Genomic DNA, 20,727 nt, shown 5'->3' with positions numbered 1-20,727 from the left:
CCCACCCCCAATTGGCTATTTCTTCTGTTGTTTTCATAACTTGCTTGAAATGAGTAGAATATGAGAGCAGAGGCAAGCTGCCTCCCCAGAAGGTTTGTCTGCGATATGTTCTGTGTGTTCTGGAACCTCGAAGGCTTAGTTTTCCAGTAAGATGAGCCGGGAAGCGGTACTGCAGGTGTTGTGTGCCCACCTGTGCCAGTCCCCTCAGACCATGATGCACCTCAACTGTGTCCTCCCAGGTGCAGAGCGGAAAGCTCATCTCCTTCTCCCCCTCTGTGAACACATCTGTTTCTACCATGGCTGCTGCAGTTGCTCCCACATACGCAGGGGACCTTCGAACGAAGCCAGCTGTTGAAGACAGTCCAAGTGCCGCTGACTATAAGCTTTCCTCTCCTGTGGAACATTCAGACTCTCCAGTAAGAAGCATTCTGAAACCCCAAGCCTGGCGGCCTTTGGCAGAGCACAGTGGGAGCAAAGGAATGCCGGGGGAGCCTGAGGAGCCAGAGAGCAAGACAGCTCTGACTGCAGCTGCAGGGGACAGTGGCCTTCAAGCTCACAGAGCCTTCGAGGAGGAAGCAGAGCCCTCCTTCCCCATCCTTGGCAGAGTCAGGGAGGGCGACGGCCAGAAGGAGCCTAAACATGACATCTTAAGAAGAGGAAGCTTGGAGCTTGGGAATCCTCCTGCCGCCCACCTCAGTGATCAGCTGAAGGAATTTTCCAGTGCTAAAAGCAGTTTGCAAGGGAATCTGGACCTGAAGGCCTCAGAGGAGAAAGCAGACGTGGAGAATGCCGTGAGGAGGTTCTCACTCAAAGGTAAGGCCCCGTGGCTTGCAGGCTTCCGAGGGCTCTGTGGCCGACAGGCTTTGTTGCATGTGTCCATGTTGTTTCCGGTCCCCTACATCTAGAGCCAGCTTTATCACTAGAATGGATCAGAAGTTCAGGGACGCCTAATCCTTTCCCCAGACCTCTCCTCTCCTTGAGTGTGACACAGCCAGTGACCTGCTGGGGTCTGCAACAACAAGAGTGGCTGCAGTTCTTAACACCCCCTTGGTAAGGGTTTCAGCTGATGGGTGACCTTAATGCACACAACATGGCACCCAAGTCCCACCACACCCAGTAAGCGCAGAGAATAAGGACTTGAGCCAACGTGGTTTCCAGGCTCTTGGTGCATTCTGATCATACAGCTTAGTGTGCTGTCTGCAGAGGCAACTGGGCTGCTTCCGTTTACACACATTGACAGTATTGTCAGTTGAGACTAGCTTGGGCTGTGAGTTCAGGTCCCTGGAAATGAGGATGTACTGTCTTAAGAGAGCACAGCTGCCTTGGGCTGTTTCTTTCTCAGTGGGCTGTGCTGCAGCTCTGCATGAACTCCAGTGGCCTGGTGGGCAACCTACACTGTGCCCATAGCCAGACCCTGGTGCTGCACCGTGGCAGGGTTGGGGGTCATGGGGGAATGTGAATGATACTGACTCAGCTCTCATTCTCAGAGTTTGGAGAGCCTGCTTCCGAGCAGATGGAGCCAGCTGCCGGGAAAGCCTCTGTTCAGATGGCATCCCCAGCGTCCTGGAAGCAGCAGGATTCCTCTGAGCAGGTAGCAGAGAGGCTCTTCAAGAACCCCAGCGCCATGTTTGCTGCTGGAGAGGTCAAAGTGCCAGGGGGCGAGACTCTCCTGGATTCACCCAGCAAAACCATGTCAATCAAAGAGAGGTAGGTAGGCCCTCTGGTGACTGGCAGACAGTACTGCAGGAGGGGAGAGGAGCAGGGGGAGGGTGAAGGAGCAGGGGGAGGGGGAGAAACAGGGGAAGGGGAAAGGGCACAGGGGAGATGACCTCTTGTTGCCTGGGGCTCTGCTGTGATGCTAAAATAACAAGTAGGAAGCAGAGGTGTAAGAGCTTGAGCTGTTTCCAGGTTCTGGCTATTTTGAATAAGGCCGCTATGAACATGGTTGAGCATATGTCCTTGTTGTGTGCTGGAGCATCTTCTGGGTATATTCCAAGGAGTGGAATAGCTGGGTCTTGAGGAAGCCCTATTCCCAATTTTCTGAGAAAGCGCCAGATAGATTTCCAAAGTGGTTGTACCAGTTTGCATTCCCACAGGCAATGAAGGAGTGTTCCTCTCTCTCCGTATCCTCGCCAGCATGTGGTGTCACTTGAGTTTTTGATCTTAGCCATTCTGATGGGTGTAAGACGGGATCTCAGAGTTGTTTTGATTTGCATTTCTCTGATGACTAAGGACACTGAGCATGTCTTTAAGTGTTTCCTAGCCATTAGATATTCCTCTGTTGAGAATTCTTTGTTTAGTTCTGAATCCCATTTCTTAATTGGGTTATTTGGTTTGGTGGTGTATAATTTCTTGAGTTCTTTTATATATTTTGGAAATTAGACCTTTGTCAGATGTAGGGTTGGTGAAATAAGTGTCCCTCAGTAGAAGAATGGATAAAGAACCTGTGTTACATTTATACTATGGAATACTACTCAGCTATTAAAAACAAGGAAATCCTGAAATTTGTGGACTAATGGATTAAACTAGAAATGATGATAATGAGTTCACCCAGAAGCAGAAAGAGTCAAATGGTATATACTCACTTATATCTGGACACTAACCCAAGGGGCATGTCCCATGAAAATCTTCACTTACCAGGAAAGTGGGACAGAGGGGAGGACATCCTATTGGGACTTTAGGTGAGAGAAGCATGGGAGAATGGGGAAATAGAAGGACCCAGAGGGTCCTAGAAACCTACAAGAAGAACATTTTGACAGGTATATCTGGGCTCAGGAGTCCTGCTCAAACTGTGGCACCAACCAAGGACAATACATGCAGTAAACTTTGAACCCCTACCCAGATCTAGCCAGTGGACAGGACATTCTCCACAGTTGAGTAGAGAGTGAGGACTGACTTTCACATGTACTCTGGTGCCCCATATTTGACCACATCCCCTGGAAAGGGAGGCCTGGTGGCACTCAGAGGGGACATCAGTAGACAGCTTGCAGAAGTCACTTCTTTCCTTTGATTACATGGGTTCTGAGGTTGAACTCAGACTCTTGGTCTTGGTGTGCTGAGCCATCTCGCCAGCCAAAGATGGATGGCTTGTTTTGAACAGTTACAATTTTTCATTTCCCTTCCTTCCTCCCTCTCCTTCCTCTCCTCCCTCTCCTCTTCCTCCTCCCTCCTTTTCTCCTTTCCTTCTGTCCTCCCTTCCTTCCTCCCCTTTCTTTCTCTGCCCTCCCTCCACCCTGGTGCTGGCGATGTCTCCAAGACTCTTGCGCCTGCTAGGCAAGCACTTTGCCACTGAGCTCCAGCCCCAGCCTGAGACTGTATATTAAATGTAACTGTGGGAGTTCTGGGTTAAACTGCTTGTTTTCAGTAGAGTCTGGTTAATTTGTACCTTTCTGTGAGTTTTACCCTGAAGGGGAACTCAGGAATGCTTGCTAAATATTCAGCTACTTGATTTCATTATTAGCATATGCTTTTTTAAAATTTTATTTTATTTTATTTATTATATATAAAGTATTCTCTCTGCATGTATGCCTACAGGTCAGAAGAGGGCACCAGATCTCATTATAGATGGTGTGAGCCACCATGTGGTTGCTGGGAATTGAACTCAGGACCTCTGGAAGAGCAGCCAGTGCTCTTAACCTCTGAGCCATCTCTCCAGCCCAAGCATATGCTTTTTAAAAGGTCAAGGTCCCTTTATTGAGCAATCATGTTGGCTATCAGAAACTATGCTGACAGGAATATGTCACCCATGACCTCCGCCTGTGCCTTGGTGGTACTTTTGTGTGTACATCACTGAAAATACCCTTGTGCCTATCTTTACCATTCACACGAGAAGGTTCCCTGATGGCAGCTCTGATCCTTCTCTCTCTTAACTGTGAAGCTTGGTCTATTGGGAATAAGGGTTTTGCTCAAACATTTATTTGGGCTTTGCTTTCCTCCCCTGGGGTGACATATAAACTTCTAGGTCTTTCAAACCTTACTTAGTCCAACTATTATGACTACTCAATTACCCACGGAGGGGTCATAGTTAGGGTTCCTATTGCTGTGGGGAGACACTACGACCATGGCAAATTTTATAAAGGAAAACATTTAATTGGGGCTGATTTGCGGTTCAGTGGTTTAGTCCATTTGTCATCATGCTGGGAGGTATGGTGGTGTGCAGGCAGACACAGTGCTAGAGAGGTAGTCAAGAGATCAGCAGACAATAGAAAGACACACTGGGCCTGGCTTGAGCATCTGAAACCTCAAAACCCACCCCCAATGACACACTTCCTACAGCAAGGCCACACCCTCCAATAGTGCCACTTCTTGTGGGGGCCATTTTCATTCACACCACCACAGGAAGGACTTAGTCCTAGCATCCTCAACACGGTGTACCAGTCATAACCCTTGGGCTCAGGCAATTCTCCTGCCTCCATCTTCCGAATGCATGGAGCTTGCAGTCACTGTGTCACTGTGCCCAGTAGTTCTGCATACACGTTCTACACTTTCGCCTTCAGATCTGAGAATAGGCAACTTGGACTGTAGCCTTTGTTTTAAGTTCTGATGAGCTGTGCCCTTTGCCTCCACGGCCTGGGCCTCCTTTAACCTAGGGACTGGGTCAGATCAAGTTCTCTGCTCTGCTGCTGCCAAATACTCTAAGCACCTTTGTTCCTGTTACCCAGGAGACTGAGGCAGGAAGACCCATGTGAGCTCAGAAGCTTGAGTCTAGTCTAGGATGCATTGTGAGACGAAAAATGTAAAGTGTAAAGCTAAAATCAAAAGTGTAGTAACTGAGAAATAGTTTAGAAAACCTCTATATACGCCTTTAAAATTTTACACTTAACCCTGTGTGTGTGTGTGTGAGAGAGAGAGAGGGGGGGGGGAGGGGAGCAAGGGAGAGAACCTACACATGCCACAGCATGAGTGTGAAGGGAGAGATCAGAAGACAACATCTTGAGTTGGTTCTAAGTATAAAACTCAGGTTGTCAAGCTTAGCAGCAGGCACCTTTACCCACTGAGCCATCTTGCTAGCCCTATGCTCTCATTTTAAAGAATAAGTTGGATATGTAAGGAAACACATGCCCAAGTCCTTTTCCTTTCTTTATCTTTTTGACATGGAATGTTGGGGCTTGCCTCCGAAGTGTCCCTATATGTTTGTAAGTTTGGCTGCTCTTGGTCCCCAGCTAGTGACGTTGTTCTGGGAATTTGCCCAGCACTTGGGACAGGAGGCATGGCTGACAGAGGTTAGGTCATTAGTGGAAGGCCTCTGAAGATTGCACCCCAGCTGTGTGTCTCGTCCCATCTCTGTGCCCTGCTGAGATGCGAGGATCCCAGCCACACACTCCCACCGCCATGAGCTCTGCCATACCTTGCGCACCGTGATGGGCTGTTCCCATCTCAAACCGTCAGCCAGGGTCAGTGATCCTTTAAGTGGCTTCCACTGAGTATTTTTGTTACAGCAATGAGAGATGCAACCACAATATCTAGAGCATTCAGTTAGACCCATCGCCAGGTGACACATGGGATTCTCTATCCACTGGATTAACAAAGCCACCGTTTTATCACTGTCTAAACCATTAGAGATCAAATGGCCCCTTTTAGGGACTTTTGGAAAAAGCATTTTTGAACCAAATAACCCTGTAAGTTAGAAGTGGAAGCTGACAAAGTCTGCCGAGCCTTTGCAAACCGTCTTTCCGTCATCACTGACTTCGCTGCAAGGAGTGTCTGGGGTTGAGTGATCTGGAAAGCGGAAGAATGTGCTTTGACTCACAGTTGTGGAGCATCAAAGACTGGCCTCAGCGGCCACCTCAGGTAGAGGGCCTCCTGCCGCGTTGGAGCGGGGAGGAAAGTCGGGCTGACTCAGTGGGAATCCTGGTCTGAAGGAGAGGAGATTTCTGTTAGCTGTCTCAAATACTTCAGTTCCTGATTAGCTAGTTCTGATGCTTCTGGGCACCCAGGAAGCGGAGAGCCAAAGGGAGAGGGCTAGGGACAAGATAGTGCTTCTAGGAACCTTGACAGAGACTACTTCCTTCCACTAGACCCCACCTCTAGAAATTTCTACCAGCTCCTAAAAATGCCGTTATATCCCGACCTTCCCCGGGGATGAATTCATCCACTGAGGGAGGCTGGCCCCTAGTGCTCCCACCAGCCCTTGCTCCAGGATTGACTGCAGCAAGCGGACCTGTGGAAGGACACTTAATGGCTAAGCTTCACAATGGCGAAACGCCTGTGCAGAGAGCACAAAGCAGAGAGGCAGCTCTTTCTTTACTGATCTGCACCAAGAGCATAAACTCATTCCCAAGAAAAAGGCATTCATCCCTTTTAAGTATCTCTTCACCCACTGCAGGTCCACTCAGGATGCTGCCCTGAGGACAGTTAATGTGAGTACAGGGAAGCACACTGTACTCAAACTATAGCAGTCTTCCAGGGAACAAATGAGGGCTGAGGCCTGGCCCAGTGCATGGTACATGCTTAGCAGCTATAAGGTTCCAGCCTCAGTCTTGAGCACCAGAGACATTCAAATAAATAAAAAGCAAGCAGTTGGGTAGGTGGCTCAGTGGGTAAAGAGCTTGCTGCGCAAGCCTAAGGAACTGAGTTTGAATCCGTGGCGTGAAGGTAGAAAGTGGACACAGGGCACACATTTGTGACTCCAGTGCTTATAGGTGAAATGGGGAGGTAGATCTCAGGGGTATACACGCGCGCGCACACACACACACACACACACACACACACACACACACACACACACACACACACACACACACACACGAGGCTGCAGCCAGGGATCCGTGTGGAGCCATGTTTTGATGCACAAGGTCTCGGGTTCAGCTTCAGCACCAGATAAGAACCAAATGCGGACCAAAAGCGTATTGTTAGTAGTTGCCTCTTCCGGCTTTATCATCAGCTGAGACCAGAGTCTATGTGATCACTCATCAGTGTCGCTCAGCTTACATCTGTGACCCTTCTGTTGCTCTGAAATGTCTAAAGAGGAAATGCAAATACTTTAGTTGATATTGGGGTCACATGGTCTGCCTGTCCCTTGCTTGACCCAGCCCTGACAGGCATGAGCTGGGGGGGAAAAATTGTCCTCACCCGGCCGGCTCTCAAGCCAGAATTCCTGCTGAAGAGCAGGGGCTAAGGCAAGAGCCATAGACACTCCCACAGCAGCCTGGTAAGTGCATTTCCTGCTGGCCCCCGGCCAGGCAGGCATGTTAGCAGGCTAATGCTATGCCACTCAGTGGGCATGGAGCCTCAGACTAAGCAGATGCCCTAGCCCTCCACGTCACACACAGCCCACAAATAGCCCTCAGATTTGGCAGAGGTTAAAAGCGCTGACAATTGTTGGCACTGCACGTGGGGGGATTTATGTCATGTGTCGACCCAGACCTTAGCCCTCTGCAGCAGTGATGAAGGGCTGTGAGACTGCCAGAGTAGAGAACAAGACTAGAGAGATCTGCTACCCTCCCGCAGCTGGTTGATCACCAAGTAGGAAATGAGAAGGGACAGGGTAATATGCTCAGATTCGCTGTGTGTTAATATTGACATTATCCATCACTTGTCCTCTGCGTGGACTGCGCCAAGTACCATGTGGGCTCAACAGAGGCAGCTGCCCCCTTATTATTTTGCTTACTCCGTTTCTGATGTTGAAGGAGCCAGCATATTGAGCAGCAGATTTTCAGGGCCTTAGAACGGAATCTCGGTGGTTCTGTGGAAGGCCTCCTGCAAGGGCCGGGGGGAACATTATAAGGCAGTTGGAAAGCTCTGCTTTTCCCGATAGATGTGGGCACTGTGTGTCTGCCCAGCTCCACCTCTTATGGGAGGAAATGTGGCACTCAGAGAGGCAGGATTTGGAGTCACACATCCTCCCAGTGCATACGTGGGCCACGGCTCAGGGGAGCCTTGGCCTGTCTGACCTGCATCCCTGCTGTGTATGATGGCGACAAAACATGAGGTCCTTAGAGACGTCTGTGCACACCCATGCGGTATAAGGGAGGCGACAGTGATTCTAGACTCTGCAGTTCACCTTTCATGAGTTAAGTCTCCTGACTTCCGGAGCAGCCCCAGGGGAAACCGTGCTTCTGTTTGAGATGCCCTGGTGGGCACCGTTGTCTTTAATGCCCCTGAGGGTGAGAGTTTACACTCTGTAAGTCAGATCTGATGGAGGTGAAGGCCAAGGATGCCTGCTCTGAGTCAAAGGCAGCGTGAGAGAGCAGCTGCTTCTGAGAGCAGAGTTCAGGGCAAGTGGCAGTGTGGATCTCTCCCACAGATGACAACTCGGACCTATCCCTCCTTGGGTGTGAAGGCCTGGCACGCTCACTAGCTGGAAGACATCCCCTTACTGCTTTTGGGTTTCACAGTTGTGATTATTTCTCTTAATAGTCTGAATCTTTTGAGATTCTCTAATTGCACTAAAATGTGCACATTCAAGTTAACTGGGGCTGAATAAATAAGTCACTATTTAATAAGAACTAAAATTAAAACATGGGAAGGAATTCAGGTTCCGTGTTCAAATACATGAAGTAGCCATGTTAGCATTGTCGCGCTATAGCCATTAAGACTGAGTAACATCTGGGGCTGTGAGCACCTGCCTTAGATATTAGATCAGTAAGGCAGCTCCTCCTGTTTCTAGAATGGGCCCTGTGGTCTTGTCTGCTGCCGCATAGGACTGAGAGATTAGAAATCTCTACTGAGGGGGGGATAGGCCCAAAGTGCAAAGTTCTGTGTGCTTCAGGAAGTTCCTTTAGAGCTTCTTTACATTATTTGATAGAGGGACAGAAAGTATAAAAGATGATTATGCATGCATTTGTAAATAGAATGGGTTATTGCTTCCTATAGAACTTGGTTCCTTATTTGCTTAACAGCCCCTCTTACCATGTGCGGTTCAGTGGTCCAAGTACTTGCCTAGCATGTTTGAGGCTCTGGACTCCATCCAAGAGACACCACAAACCATGTGAATGAGCTTTTATCAGGGTGTAAGGCACCCTGCCTCCAATTCCAATATTGGATAGATTCAGGACATCCAGCACTTGGGGCCTCAAAGAGCCCCATGTCCAGGTCACACATGGCAAGGCAAGGAGGACAAGGTACCTGAAGGAAACAATGCAGTAAAACTAACTGCCGTTCTCATCGGGAGGGCTGAATAGCTGATGAGAAGCGACTGGGCAGAGCAGGGTGTAGAGTCCACTATGGTGGGGAAGACACAGTGAAGGGAGGCACCATCCACGTTCACAAGAGCTGTGGCATGGCTTGATCATACTTTAGAGGAAGCAGAGAGCTTAAGCCAGGATAGGGGTCAGGCCCAAGCCACACCCTTAAAGCTCTCCCTCTGCCAACTAAGTCCCAGGTCCGAAAGGTTCCACAGTACCCCCAAATAGTAGTACCATCCAAGGGCCAAGTGTTCAAACTCAGGAGCCTCTGGGGCCCTCTCATGTCCAGTCACACCAATACCCAAGCCCAGAGTGCAGCTCATTGGCTGCCTGGCAGCCCCTGTTGTGGTCAAAGGTGTAACCTGCCAGAAAGCACAAGGGGACATGGTCTCATCACCTTGTTTGCTTCCTCCCTAATCTTCAAGTTGTTTGAACACCAGCCTCAATGAATCTCATGGGCCCCATTTTGCCCCTTTGTCTCTCTCACTCTGTTGAACTTAAATGGCTGGGATGTTTTCCTGAAATAGCCTCTTGTTCTGGAAAATGGCATTTCAGAGAGAACCAAATGTGCAGGCAGCTTTAGATAAAGTCTTTCCGTGCCTGGGCTAAAGTGTGTTGGTAACAGTCTTCATTAATAGGTTGGGTTTTTTGTTGGTATATTTTTCCTTTGGAGAAAGTTGAAGTAATAATTTTTCAATGTGGGTTTTTAGAAAGTAGTTTTCTATTAGGATACATTGTAAAGACAAAGTTAATCTAGGGGGAAAACCAAGGCTGAGACTAGAAGACAGCAGTGATGAAATCATAATTGACCTTTCATTGAAGTAAGATACCAAGATGCCATATCTTTGTTTTTATTGGTGTATATTTATTGTTCAAAGCAGGGTTTCATTATAAAATTTCCATACATGAGAATAATTTAATTCATTGGGCAATCACCTCTGCTATGACTCATTCCTATTCTCCATGTTTTAAGCCCCCCTCAGCAGTGTTTTCTACAAAGAACTATGGCTTTCAACTTTTAAGTGCTATTTCATCAGGTGGCCAGAAGGGGTCCCCAGAAGGCATTGCACCCGGGATGGTTATTTTTTCCCTCTGGTATTGCTCTCAGCCCCAGAGCAAGAGGAAGGCCTAGTTGTCCCTTCCTTTCCTGGAATTGATGGGGCCTCTTTTATAAGATGAGCCAGTTTCAGCTTTTCTTCCCAACCAACTAAGAGATCATTGGGCCCGTCTTGTGTGACCTGAGACGGTGGTGCTCACTGCTCCGTGGGTGTGTCTTCCTTCCAGGCTGGCGCTGTTGAAGAAGAGTGGGGAGGAAGATTGGAAGAACAGACTGATTCGGAAGCAGGAATATGGCAAAGCCACCAGCGGCCTGCACATCCAGGAGGTGGACCAGTCCCTGAGGAAGAAGGTACCTTGTCCACCTCACCAATGTCACCTGTGTGTCTCGGGAACACGTGTTTGTGGGTGGAGGCTATGAGCCCTGCTCTAAAGCACCAGCGCTTCCCTGTCCTTAGGGGACACGGTTTGTCACAAAGCTGCTAACCATGAGGTCGAGGCTAACACTAACCATGAGGTCGAGGCTGGAGGAGGAGGGCTGGTGCCAGCACCACACTCGAGAGCAAAGGCCAGTTTCCAAGTGTTCTCACTGTTGAATTTTAAATGAAGTCTGGCCTTAGAATGTGATTAAAGTCTTTCAAATGAGACAACTCACGCCGAACAGCTTATAAGTTACATATCAAACATGGACTTACTTTATTAATTTATTTATTCACTCTACATGCTGGTCAGCTGGGCATAGCCCCCTCCCTCCTCTCCTCCTAGCCCCACCCTCCCTCCCCCTCCCCCATCCCATTATCCCCTCTTCCTCAGAAAAGGGGAGCCTCCCTTTCCATCCACCCCAGCTCATCAAGTCACATCAGAACTGAGCATGTTCTCTTTCCCTGTGCCCAGGGGGGTGAGTGTTAAAACAGCTGGCAATAGGGTCCATGTCAGAGACAGCCTCTGCTCCCCTTACTAGGGGACCACATGATGCCTGAGCTGCCCGTCAGCTACATCTCTGTAGGAGTCCTAGGTCTGGACTTAAATTTCTTAGGCAGAGATTTAAGACCTAGGTATAAAACTAAGAGTGAAACCCTGGTCCATGAGGACTTTCTCCCTAATCTGAAGCCTGGTTCATGAAGATGAGATCATGGCTTTTATTGAGGACATATATGTAAAAATCAAATAAGCCGCATGGGTGAGCATTTCATATGCGGGCATATCAATGAATTGTTGAATCACAGATGTGTAGTGATCATAAGCCTTGGCCAGCTGCTCCAAGCTTCAGCCACGACGTCCTTGCCCACTGGCTCTGTGAATACACATGTGCTTACTGGCCGAGGCAGGATGACGCCCTTGAGCCACACCCAACTATCCAACTTCTGGAACCTTCTAAAGTCTTCAGACACAGAGCATACACCTGAGTAGCTGAGCTGTCAGCTGTACATGATGTCGTCACTTCCGGGTCACTTCCATGTGCAGTTTTTGAAAGACGCAGTCAGGTGAAAACAAGAATGAAGCTCAAAAGTGGGATGGATTCCCCATGGTGGTGCAGAGTGAGGAGGGCTCACGTTATTTCCAGAACAGGGTGGGGAGAGGATGGGTCTGAGCTGCCCACACTTGGCTGAGCCACCTACAGGCAGGGACTCGGGCTGCCGCTGCGTTCACTCTAGGGATAGAGAGCCCAGTGCTGGACTCCTCGGGCTATAGGTGCGGCCTGTGGCTGCATGCACAGGGCCACCCAGGGCTCACTGGGCTGCTCCTTCTGCTGCCGTGGTGAGCTCGCTGCACTGGACTCTACCGTGGCCTGGTTCACTTTGGCTTAGACAATAAGCTCCTTGAAGTTAAAATAGCCTGTCTATTTTAGGCTCTTGTCCCTCACACGGGGAAATCTCAAGTTCTGTTAAGGTCAAGTGGTTTTCAGAGGCCACCGACAACACGCAGGATCATTTCTTCCCAAGGGCTGGCAGGCAGGGTTTAAGCACGCTGCTTCGCTGTGCTCAGAGGAGATATAGGCAAAGGGCCTTAAACCTGGCGTTCCTTGAGATGCCCACCTAGGCATGCTTGAAAACCTACTCCAAGTGCCTGTCTGAATGCCTCCCTGGAGAAGGGAAGACATTTCTGATGTGCACATGCAGGTGGGAGCCTGTTGCCTAAATGAGACTTTAGACTTGCCCATGGGTGGCTGGCGGGAGGGCAGGTACCATACACATCCAATTCTATCCCCAGGCACAAAGCAGCTAGATTTAGGGTCACTCACACCCTTGTTCTGAGTCCGTCAAACAGCACACATTTATGGTTACCAAACAGTTTCGAGCTCGTGCTACTTGGTACACAGATACAGGTTGCAGCTCCCGAGACAGAGAAGAGACAGGAGAGGTCTCAGTAAACCACGTCCATCTCTCCCATGAAAGCCCATGCAGCCTGGCCACAAAGCATGCCGTGGGAGCTGCAAGGGGAGCTTAAACGTTGCAGCAGCTGCCTTAAGAAAAGAGAGTAGGCCGGGCGTGGTGGTGCACGCCTTTAATGCCAGCACTTGGGAGGCAGAGGCAAGTGGATTGCTGTGAGTTCGAGGCCAGCCTGGTCTACAAAGTGAGTTCAGGACAGCCAAGACTACACAGAGAAACCCTGTCTTGAAACCACCCCCCTCCCCAAAAGACAAGATAATAGCCCAGAATGGGATATGGCTGGAGCCCAGCACTCCCACTCTGGAGGCTTGGACAGGCGGTTTGCTTTAGGCTCAAGGGTAACCTAAGCTACATAGTGAGTTTCAGGGCAGCCCTGGCTACAGAGTGAGACTTTAAAAAAAAAAAAAAATTAAGAAAACTAGTGTCTGGGGAGTTGTCCCAGTCGGTAACATACTTGTCATATAAGCATGATTATGTGTCCACTGCACTCATAAGAAAGCCAGGTGCAGGGAGTGCCTGGCCCTCCAGCTGGCCTGTGCCTGTCACCTACTCACACTTCATGGCCAACTAGCCTAGCAAGTCATCAAGCTTCAGGTTCTGTGATTCGCACTGTCTCAGAATAAAAAGTGGGAAACAGTGGAGAAAGACACCCAACGATATCTCTGACCTCTGTGTGTGCACATGCACATACACACACACACATACACCACAAAAACAAAATCATCAACTATTTCTGCTAATACCATATTGATCATTTAAAAGGCCCTGGTAAGACCCTAGAGAAGACACTACAGGGCTGGAGAGGCGGCTCAGTGGTTAAGGGCACTGGCTGTTCTTCTAGAGTGTCCAGAGTCCGTTCCCCACACGAGGGCTCATGACAATCTGTAACTCCAGTCCCAGGCTATCTGACACTCTCTTCTGCCCTCTGTGGGCATCAGGCATGTGCTCAGTGTGCAGACATACATGCAGGCGAACACCCATATACAAAAGCAGGTGAAATTATTTTTAACACACACACACATACACGCATATTAGGGGATGGGATGGGCATAGTGGCACACACCTATAATTCAAGCACTCAAGGGACTGAGACCGGGGATTTATGTGTGCTCAAGGCCATCCTGGGCTACATAATAAGTTTCAGGTTAGCCCAGGCTATAGGATGATTCCTATCTCAAAGCAACAACAAAATAAATAAATGTCTTGACAATCTGTAATCATTTCCTCTGTCAAGGGGGCAGTCCTGAAAGAAATCAGGGTGCTCCCGCCCACATCTCATTTGGGGTGCTGTATGATAGTACCATCTTCTTTGGGCTCATGGATAGCCTTGAAAAAGCAAAGCTTTCCCTTTTGTTCTCAGATTTCAGCCCCAGGGAACAGTTGTTTGCGTTCTAATTATATACCTCAGAATCAAGGTTAATGAAATGGTTATTAAGAGCGCTAGCTATTTCTAGCCGGACTCGCTTCCCATGGAAGTGACACAGGGGCCTTCCTTCTCCTCCTCTCCCCTCCCGGACCCCCACCCCCACCCCCACCTGCCTCCTGGATTTCAGTTAGCATAGGTCTGGGTGATGTGGTGCGTGCACTTAGTAGTACCAATCCAAAAGCCACTAAGTGGTGGCACAGGTCAGGTCCACAGTCCGTGGGACACGTGTACGTGAGCAGGATTTGTTTCCATGTCTGTCAAGAGAGAGGGAGGCAAAAGATGTCAAGAGAGAGGGAGGCAAAAGAAGGTCTTAAAGAAGAGGCCTGCCCGGCATCTTCTTTCCTTCTGTCAAGTCATAACTAAATCCTAGCTCTAAAGCCAGGTGTGGTGGTGCCCGCCTTTCTTCCCAGCAGTTGGGGAGTCAAGGGCAGGTGGATCTCTGTGAGTTCAAGATCAACCTGGTCTACAAAATGAGTCCAGGACAGCCAGGGCTATAAGAGAAACCCTGTCTCGAAAAACCAAAATTAATAATAATAATAATATAATCCATGCACTACTTGGGCCTGGTCAACATTGCAGGATATGAGGTGATTTCCATGTCCTTTTGAAGACAGCAATCCAGTGTCTGGGACTTTTTCCAGAAAACAAAAAACCATTATAGAATTGGCTGTTGTCAGTCTACCTGTGTGAAGGTCCCAGGGGGGAACAGGTCGCCTTTTCAGCTGACGTCAGTTAAGGTTGAGATGTCAGATATCACAGAAATAGACCTGAAAATTCAAGGAAAGAGCCCCTGCCACATTCCTGCTAGAATTGTCTGTCAATGCTGAGGAGAAAACAGGTGGACAAGGGGGAGGAGGAGGTGGGGCAAGCTGTTGGGTGATGTCTGCTCACAGGCTGTCATCCTGTCCCTGGGGGATGGGGCTGCTTGCTGTTCACAGCACTGGAATGCGAGCACGTGCATGCTTTTGACTTGACTGAACCCAGACACAGAGTGCTCACCCCAGCAGACTCTGCTCTTTTGGCCCTCTACAATGTCTCCTGTTTGTTTTAACCTGTAGGAAGAAGGAGGATTTACAGATGATAATGCCATTTCTAATCTGCTTTGGGTAAGCCTGACTCTAACGCAGGTGTCCTTCTGTAAGCGAATGCAGTGGATTCCCCTGGTGGGTGCAAAGCTTAGGCACAGAGCCAGGAGACAGAAGAACAGAGAGAGAGTTCTACCTGGGGAACTCTACAGAGAATCCTTGGCCCATGCCTGAGAAAGAAAGCCAGGGATTTTTAGTGGTAGAACTCACATGTTTATTATATATATGTATATGTATACCTATATGTGTGTATATGTATATGTGCATCCAATATGTATATACATACATATACATATATATGTATTTTCACATATATACACACACACACATATATATATATAGTATAGAAAAAAACTTGTCACATAGAGGGAGGCTGACGCATTCCTGAGTGCTCAGTTTGTGGTCCTACGTAGCATTTTTTTTTTTCCAGAGCTGAGGACTGAACCCAGGGCCTTGCACTACCACTGAGCTAAATCCCCAACCCCACATAACATGTTGTAAATAGCATGGGAGCATCTCAGGAAGTGCAGCTCATCTAGACAGTGTCACAGTGACTGTAATTTTGGTTGGCTCCTTGTAAAGATCTCTGGAAACCTTATCTGAAACATGGAAAAAAAATGCTTTGAAGGACAGTACATCGCAGTCACTTAGAGGGGCAGTGGCTCTCTCTGCTCCCCCAAGCAGAGGTAACTGTCCCTATGGCAGCTAACATGTCTTCTAATTTCATAGCACCTATGGTTCCCCACGCTGTCCCTGTTTTTTGTATCCCTAGGCAACACACAGCTTTCATCCAGTATGGAAGCTGATCCTGTGTCCTTGTACTGTTTTTAACTCATATAATGAAAATGCCATAAAGAAACTAACCCTTTATGTTAAGTACTTAAAACTCCAGACCTCACCCCTAACTAAGTACATACACATATATTTATAGTCTTATATATGAACTGCAGTAATCTGCCATCAACCTACCAGTCACGCGCAGCCCTGGCTCAGGTGCATGACTGGGCTGTGTGGGACACGTGCCACTCAGCACTAGCACTCCCAGGAAGGGTGTTCCGAGGAAGGACCAACATTGCAATGAGAAAATTAACTCTGGTAGAAAAGTGCGTGGTTTGTGTCTCTTCTCCCCAACTTGCTCGCCGGTTCCTACACTCGGTCCTCCTTCCAGTCTTACCTCTAATCCTCTTGCTTTGCCCTATAGGAACCTGTATTTGCTTCTACTTATTCTCCTGCTATGCCCGCTGCCCATAAACACCTGTCTTTTGTCTCTGTCAATCAGGTGAGGAAACGCCTACACATGTTAAGCCTCATTGCAATGTCTGAGTGGTCGAGAAGCCTTCATTGGGGCGATAAGCAGCTTTTCTGTGGCATTTCATTGTGTGTGCGGAGAGAAAGGGGAGGTTGTACGTATCTGTGTGTGGTCATGTGTGTGTTTAACTTTCTTACGTTTTTCCAAGTAGGCCAACCCACACCCCACCCTTCACTCCCAATTTCTAGGTGGATTCAGCAGTGTGAATCCCCCTCGCGGTCATGACGCCTGTATAAGGAGAAGGTACACTCTCACTCTCTCTGCCCAGAAAACACCAGCGGAGCCATTGTTCTGGCTCAGTGCAGTGGTTTCCTGCCCAGCACTCAGCTCTGAGCGACGCTGCCCACCACTACACTGGCTCACAGGATGGTGTCCCTCCCTTAACGTACTGACTGCCCTTCTCAGCCACCCAACTTTGTTCAACCACTTAGAGCTGGAAACAGAGAGCATTGGCTTGGCCCTGTGCCTTCTTGTACCGTCATAGCCCTTCAGTTCTAGGCTGTAGGCATGTGTCCGGATGGACCAAGCTTATTTAGCCATCCACATACTTGATGACATCTTGGTTGTTTCCAAGTTTTGGCAATTGTGGGTAGAGCAGCTATAAACACTATTTTTTTTTCTGAGACATAAGCCTTACTATTCAGGTATTGGTGGACATGATTGAGAAGCCCTACAGTAAGAGCATGCGTGATTTCATAAGAGACTTCCCGCTGCCCCTCACAGCAGTGGTGACATTCCCTTTTCTCCAGCATCCAGTGAAGACGCGTGTTGCTCAATGTTTATAGCATTTAATGTCAGTGTCTCGGATTATGGCCACTTCAAAAGATATATCATAGGCTCTCATTTTGAAATGTGAGTCTCTCACAGTGTTTCACTGTTGAGTCTATTATCACATGTGTGTTTTCTATCCACGTGTCTTCTTTGCTGATGTATGTACCCAGGTGCTTTGTTCACTTGTTTCCCAATCATTGAGTTTTAAAAGTCCTTTGTGTATCTTGGATTACATGAGTTTTGCAAATATTTCTTCCTATCCTGTGGCTTGTCTTTTCATTCTTCTGGCAGAGCCTTTCACAGAGCAGTTTATTATTCTCAGTGAAACCCGCTTGCCAACTAGTTCTTTCATAAGTCACACCTTTAGTATTCTACCAAAAAGGTGATTATGCCTAGGCTGGGGAAAGTATCATGCATGAGGCCATGGGTTTGATTGTAGTAGTGGAGTGAGGGGAGGAGGCTGTGCATGTGTTTGTGTGTGTGTGTGTGTGTGTGTGTGTGTGTGTGTGTGTGTGTTGTGTGATTAAGCTCATGACTAGATTATCTCTTAGGAGTTTTATAGTTTTATATTTCACGTATAAGTCTATGAGCCACTTGGGGTTAGTTTTTGTCAGTTATATATGATCTAATATAGGGTGGGGTTTTTTGTTTTATATATAAGCAAGTATACAAATATTCCAGCACATGCCTCCTTAATAGTATTCCTTTCTGCATTGTATTGCTTTTATTCCTTTACTTCGCAAGGTTCAGCCTGCTGTAGGCATATGGGTCTAGGCTTTCTATTCTGCTCTGCCATACTGTCCTGATTCTTGTAGCTTTAGAATTGAGTCTTCCACCTTCATTCTTCCTCAGTTTCCATGGCTTTGCTTCTCCGTAAACATTCAAGTTCAGGATACGTTTCTCAATTTATAAATAATCTACTTGGATTTTTATTGAGGCTACCTTGGATTTATACATCATTAAATTGGTGAGAATAGAGTTGAACATGGGATTACCTCCCACTGAGCTTTTTTAAAAAAGATTTTATTTATTTTTTATTATGTATATAGCACTCTGTCTGCATGTACACCTGCGGGCCAGAAGAGGGCATCAGATCACATTATAGATGGTCGTGAGCCACCATGTGGTTGCTGGGAATTGAACTCAGGTCCTCTGGAAGAGCAGTCAGTGCTCTTAACCACTGAGCCATCTCTCTAGCCATCACTGAGCTTTTTTAAGTTCAAAGAAAAGTACCACTTATCAAGACCAATTTGTTTCATGACCCCAAACTTTAGAACATTTTAAACCATGTATTTTTACTTCTTAACAGTCTAACCAGATAAATGTAAGTGCTGACATGGTTATATGTTAGTGTATCAGGGTCTTCAGTGATCAGGTACCTTTGTTACTTTGCCCCAGAAGTGGTGGTGTCCTTGATGTTTCATGATGCTGGTGTACAGAGAAGGAGACTGCGTTTGAGAGCTCACAGGCTCCGTGCAGCACCACGCACCCTCTGCTTCTCCACCTGCCCCGCGGCTGTGCGGAGGGAGGGGCTGCCCTACCTGCCGTCCATCAGAAGCCCCCACTGGTGACAGGACCAGACTGGCATCACTTTAAATTCCTAGCACACGGCTTCTTCATCATTGTCTCCGGTGTCAGGTCACTTCACACTGCTTGCTACCAAGGATTGAAACCTTGTTCAGGGGAAGGCAAAGCTGAATTCTTCACCATTGCGCAGGAGTTTGTGCTTTGGCCTTATCTCTGTTAGTAGCGTATGTTCCTATGAGGTCTGCTGCTGAGTTTCCAGATTTCCAGTAGTTCTTCGTATGAAACTTGCTAACTGTGGAGGAATTTTGCCTCTTAAATTGTTGCCAATCCTAATGATACCTGGGCTGTGCTCTCCTGCCATATCTCATCCCTGCGGACGGAATGTGAAGAATTGCTGTGATTTCTCAGTACGCTGGGAGAAACGCCAGCCCGTCGGCAGCATCTGCTCGCCCTCTTCTCTTCCCACCCGCTTCCCTTTCTCCTTCCCCGCCTCCCCCATCCTCTTTCTCATTCCCGCTGCTTCTCTCCAGCATTTTGATGGCATCTGGGTTTGGAGGAAGGACTTACAGATGAGCTGGGCCTTTGCCTGCGCTCTGCCTCTCCTCTCACTATTCCAGGCTACTCAGTATCCGTTTGCTAACCGCAGGGCAGGACACAGAGCTTCTGAGAACTAAACAAGAAAAGAAAAGTCTACTACAGAAAAGCAAGACAATAATGCAGCTTCAAACTGAAAGAAAGAAAGAGAAAGAAAGAAAGAAAGAAAGAAAGAAAGAAAGAAAGAAAGAAAAAGAAAGAAAAGAAAGAAACAGGCAAACAGATTTTCACACTTTGAGAGGCTTCATACATTAGGGTAGATTTTTCAGGGGATATACAACTGTATATCTATTAATTCTTCTAGAACCGTGTAAGGTCAAGGGGAGCCAACTAAGGGTTCCCCAAGTTAAACATGCCAAATAATCAAGTTATATAAAGGCTTCTAGAGAAGGAAAAACTTCTATGTTTAATACTTGCATTTAGAAGGAAATTTTTAAAAAGCAATTCTTCTTTCGAAACAACGAAAGCTTTGGGTTAACTTGCTTCATCCGAGGGCTCCAAACTTTGATCTTCCATGAAAACATTTTAGGTGTTTCCAGGAGCGCTAAGCTGTTGACTCCAGGAAAGCATTTTTCTGAGTCATTAACTACATTGCATTACCACACCCTGCTCTTTGGAGAGGCCATGGGCTCACCATAAAGATAGGAGCCGATTTTAATGACATTCTGAATGGTGTTTGGAAATATTTTTAGCCAACTCCTCTATTGGTTTAATTAAACTTTACTCCGGACACTTCATTTCCAAGTAAGTGTATTCTCTCAGACTCCGTTGTGTCTTTCTATAAGAAACCTCATAGTTTATTTAGTAAACTTACGAAAGCCAAACATTCTTTGGGATTAGGGTCACTGTGTCAGTCCTGAGTGGAAGGCTTTTAAGTGGCTTGTTTTAATTGTTGGTAACTGTCACATTGGCAACAGGTAACCCTTCTCGGGAAGTATCATTGTATAAGAGGCTTCCTGATATTGACTCTCCCTGCCTCTTCCCTAGTGCCCTCTCTCATCTCATGTGTGACCGTGAGTGTGTGTGTGTGTGTGTGTGTGTGTCTGTGAATGTGTGATTGTGTTTGTGTGTATGGATCTGTATGGATATGTGTATCTATATGTATGGATGTGCATGTGTATTTATGTGTGTGGCTGTGCATATGAATCTGTTTGACTGTATACGTCTAATTTTATCTTTCCTTCTTAAACCATGTGCAAGATGCTTAAGCAGCATGGAGACCCACTCCATTCAGTACTTCAGTATGTACTTCCCGCAGTGAAGGTGTTTTCCTCCATGCCTATGGTGCACTGATAACAATGATCAAGACAAGAGGCTTGATGTCGCCATTGTGTTTACCAAACCCACATCTGTGTTTGAACTGTGTCAGTTTTCCCCAGGAAGAGTCTTCCTAGACCCACTCCTGGGCCACACCCGGACCATGCATTGCATTTAGCTGTCATGC

General features: G+C 47.6%; 1 protein-coding gene across 18 annotated transcripts in view; it reads left to right on the top strand.

Moving 5' to 3' along the window:
* SVIL (supervillin) overlaps positions 1–20,727 on the top strand; it is a 201,622-nt gene that overhangs the window by 146,482 nt on the left and 34,413 nt on the right. For 13 of the 18 annotated variants that reach the window (XM_084782155.1, XM_084782171.1, XM_084782157.1 and 10 more), the window contains 5 exons: positions 240–813; positions 1,488–1,707; positions 10,410–10,533; positions 15,056–15,103; positions 16,284–16,361. In XM_084782155.1, the coding sequence (XP_084638281.1) occupies positions 240–813; positions 1,488–1,707; positions 10,410–10,533; positions 15,056–15,103; positions 16,284–16,361 (1,044 nt within the window). The remainder of the gene's footprint in view (positions 1–239; positions 814–1,487; positions 1,708–10,409; positions 10,534–15,055; positions 15,104–16,283; positions 16,362–20,727) is intronic. The other 5 variants (XM_084782162.1, XM_084782170.1, XM_084782169.1 and 2 more) reach the window with 2 other exon arrangements.

The sequence above is a fragment of the Acomys minous genome (assembly GCF_964271855.1).
Source record: "Acomys minous genome assembly, chromosome: 5".
NCBI lineage: Eukaryota > Metazoa > Chordata > Mammalia > Rodentia > Muridae > Acomys > Acomys minous.
This window is presented reverse-complemented; position numbering and strand designations above follow the sequence as displayed.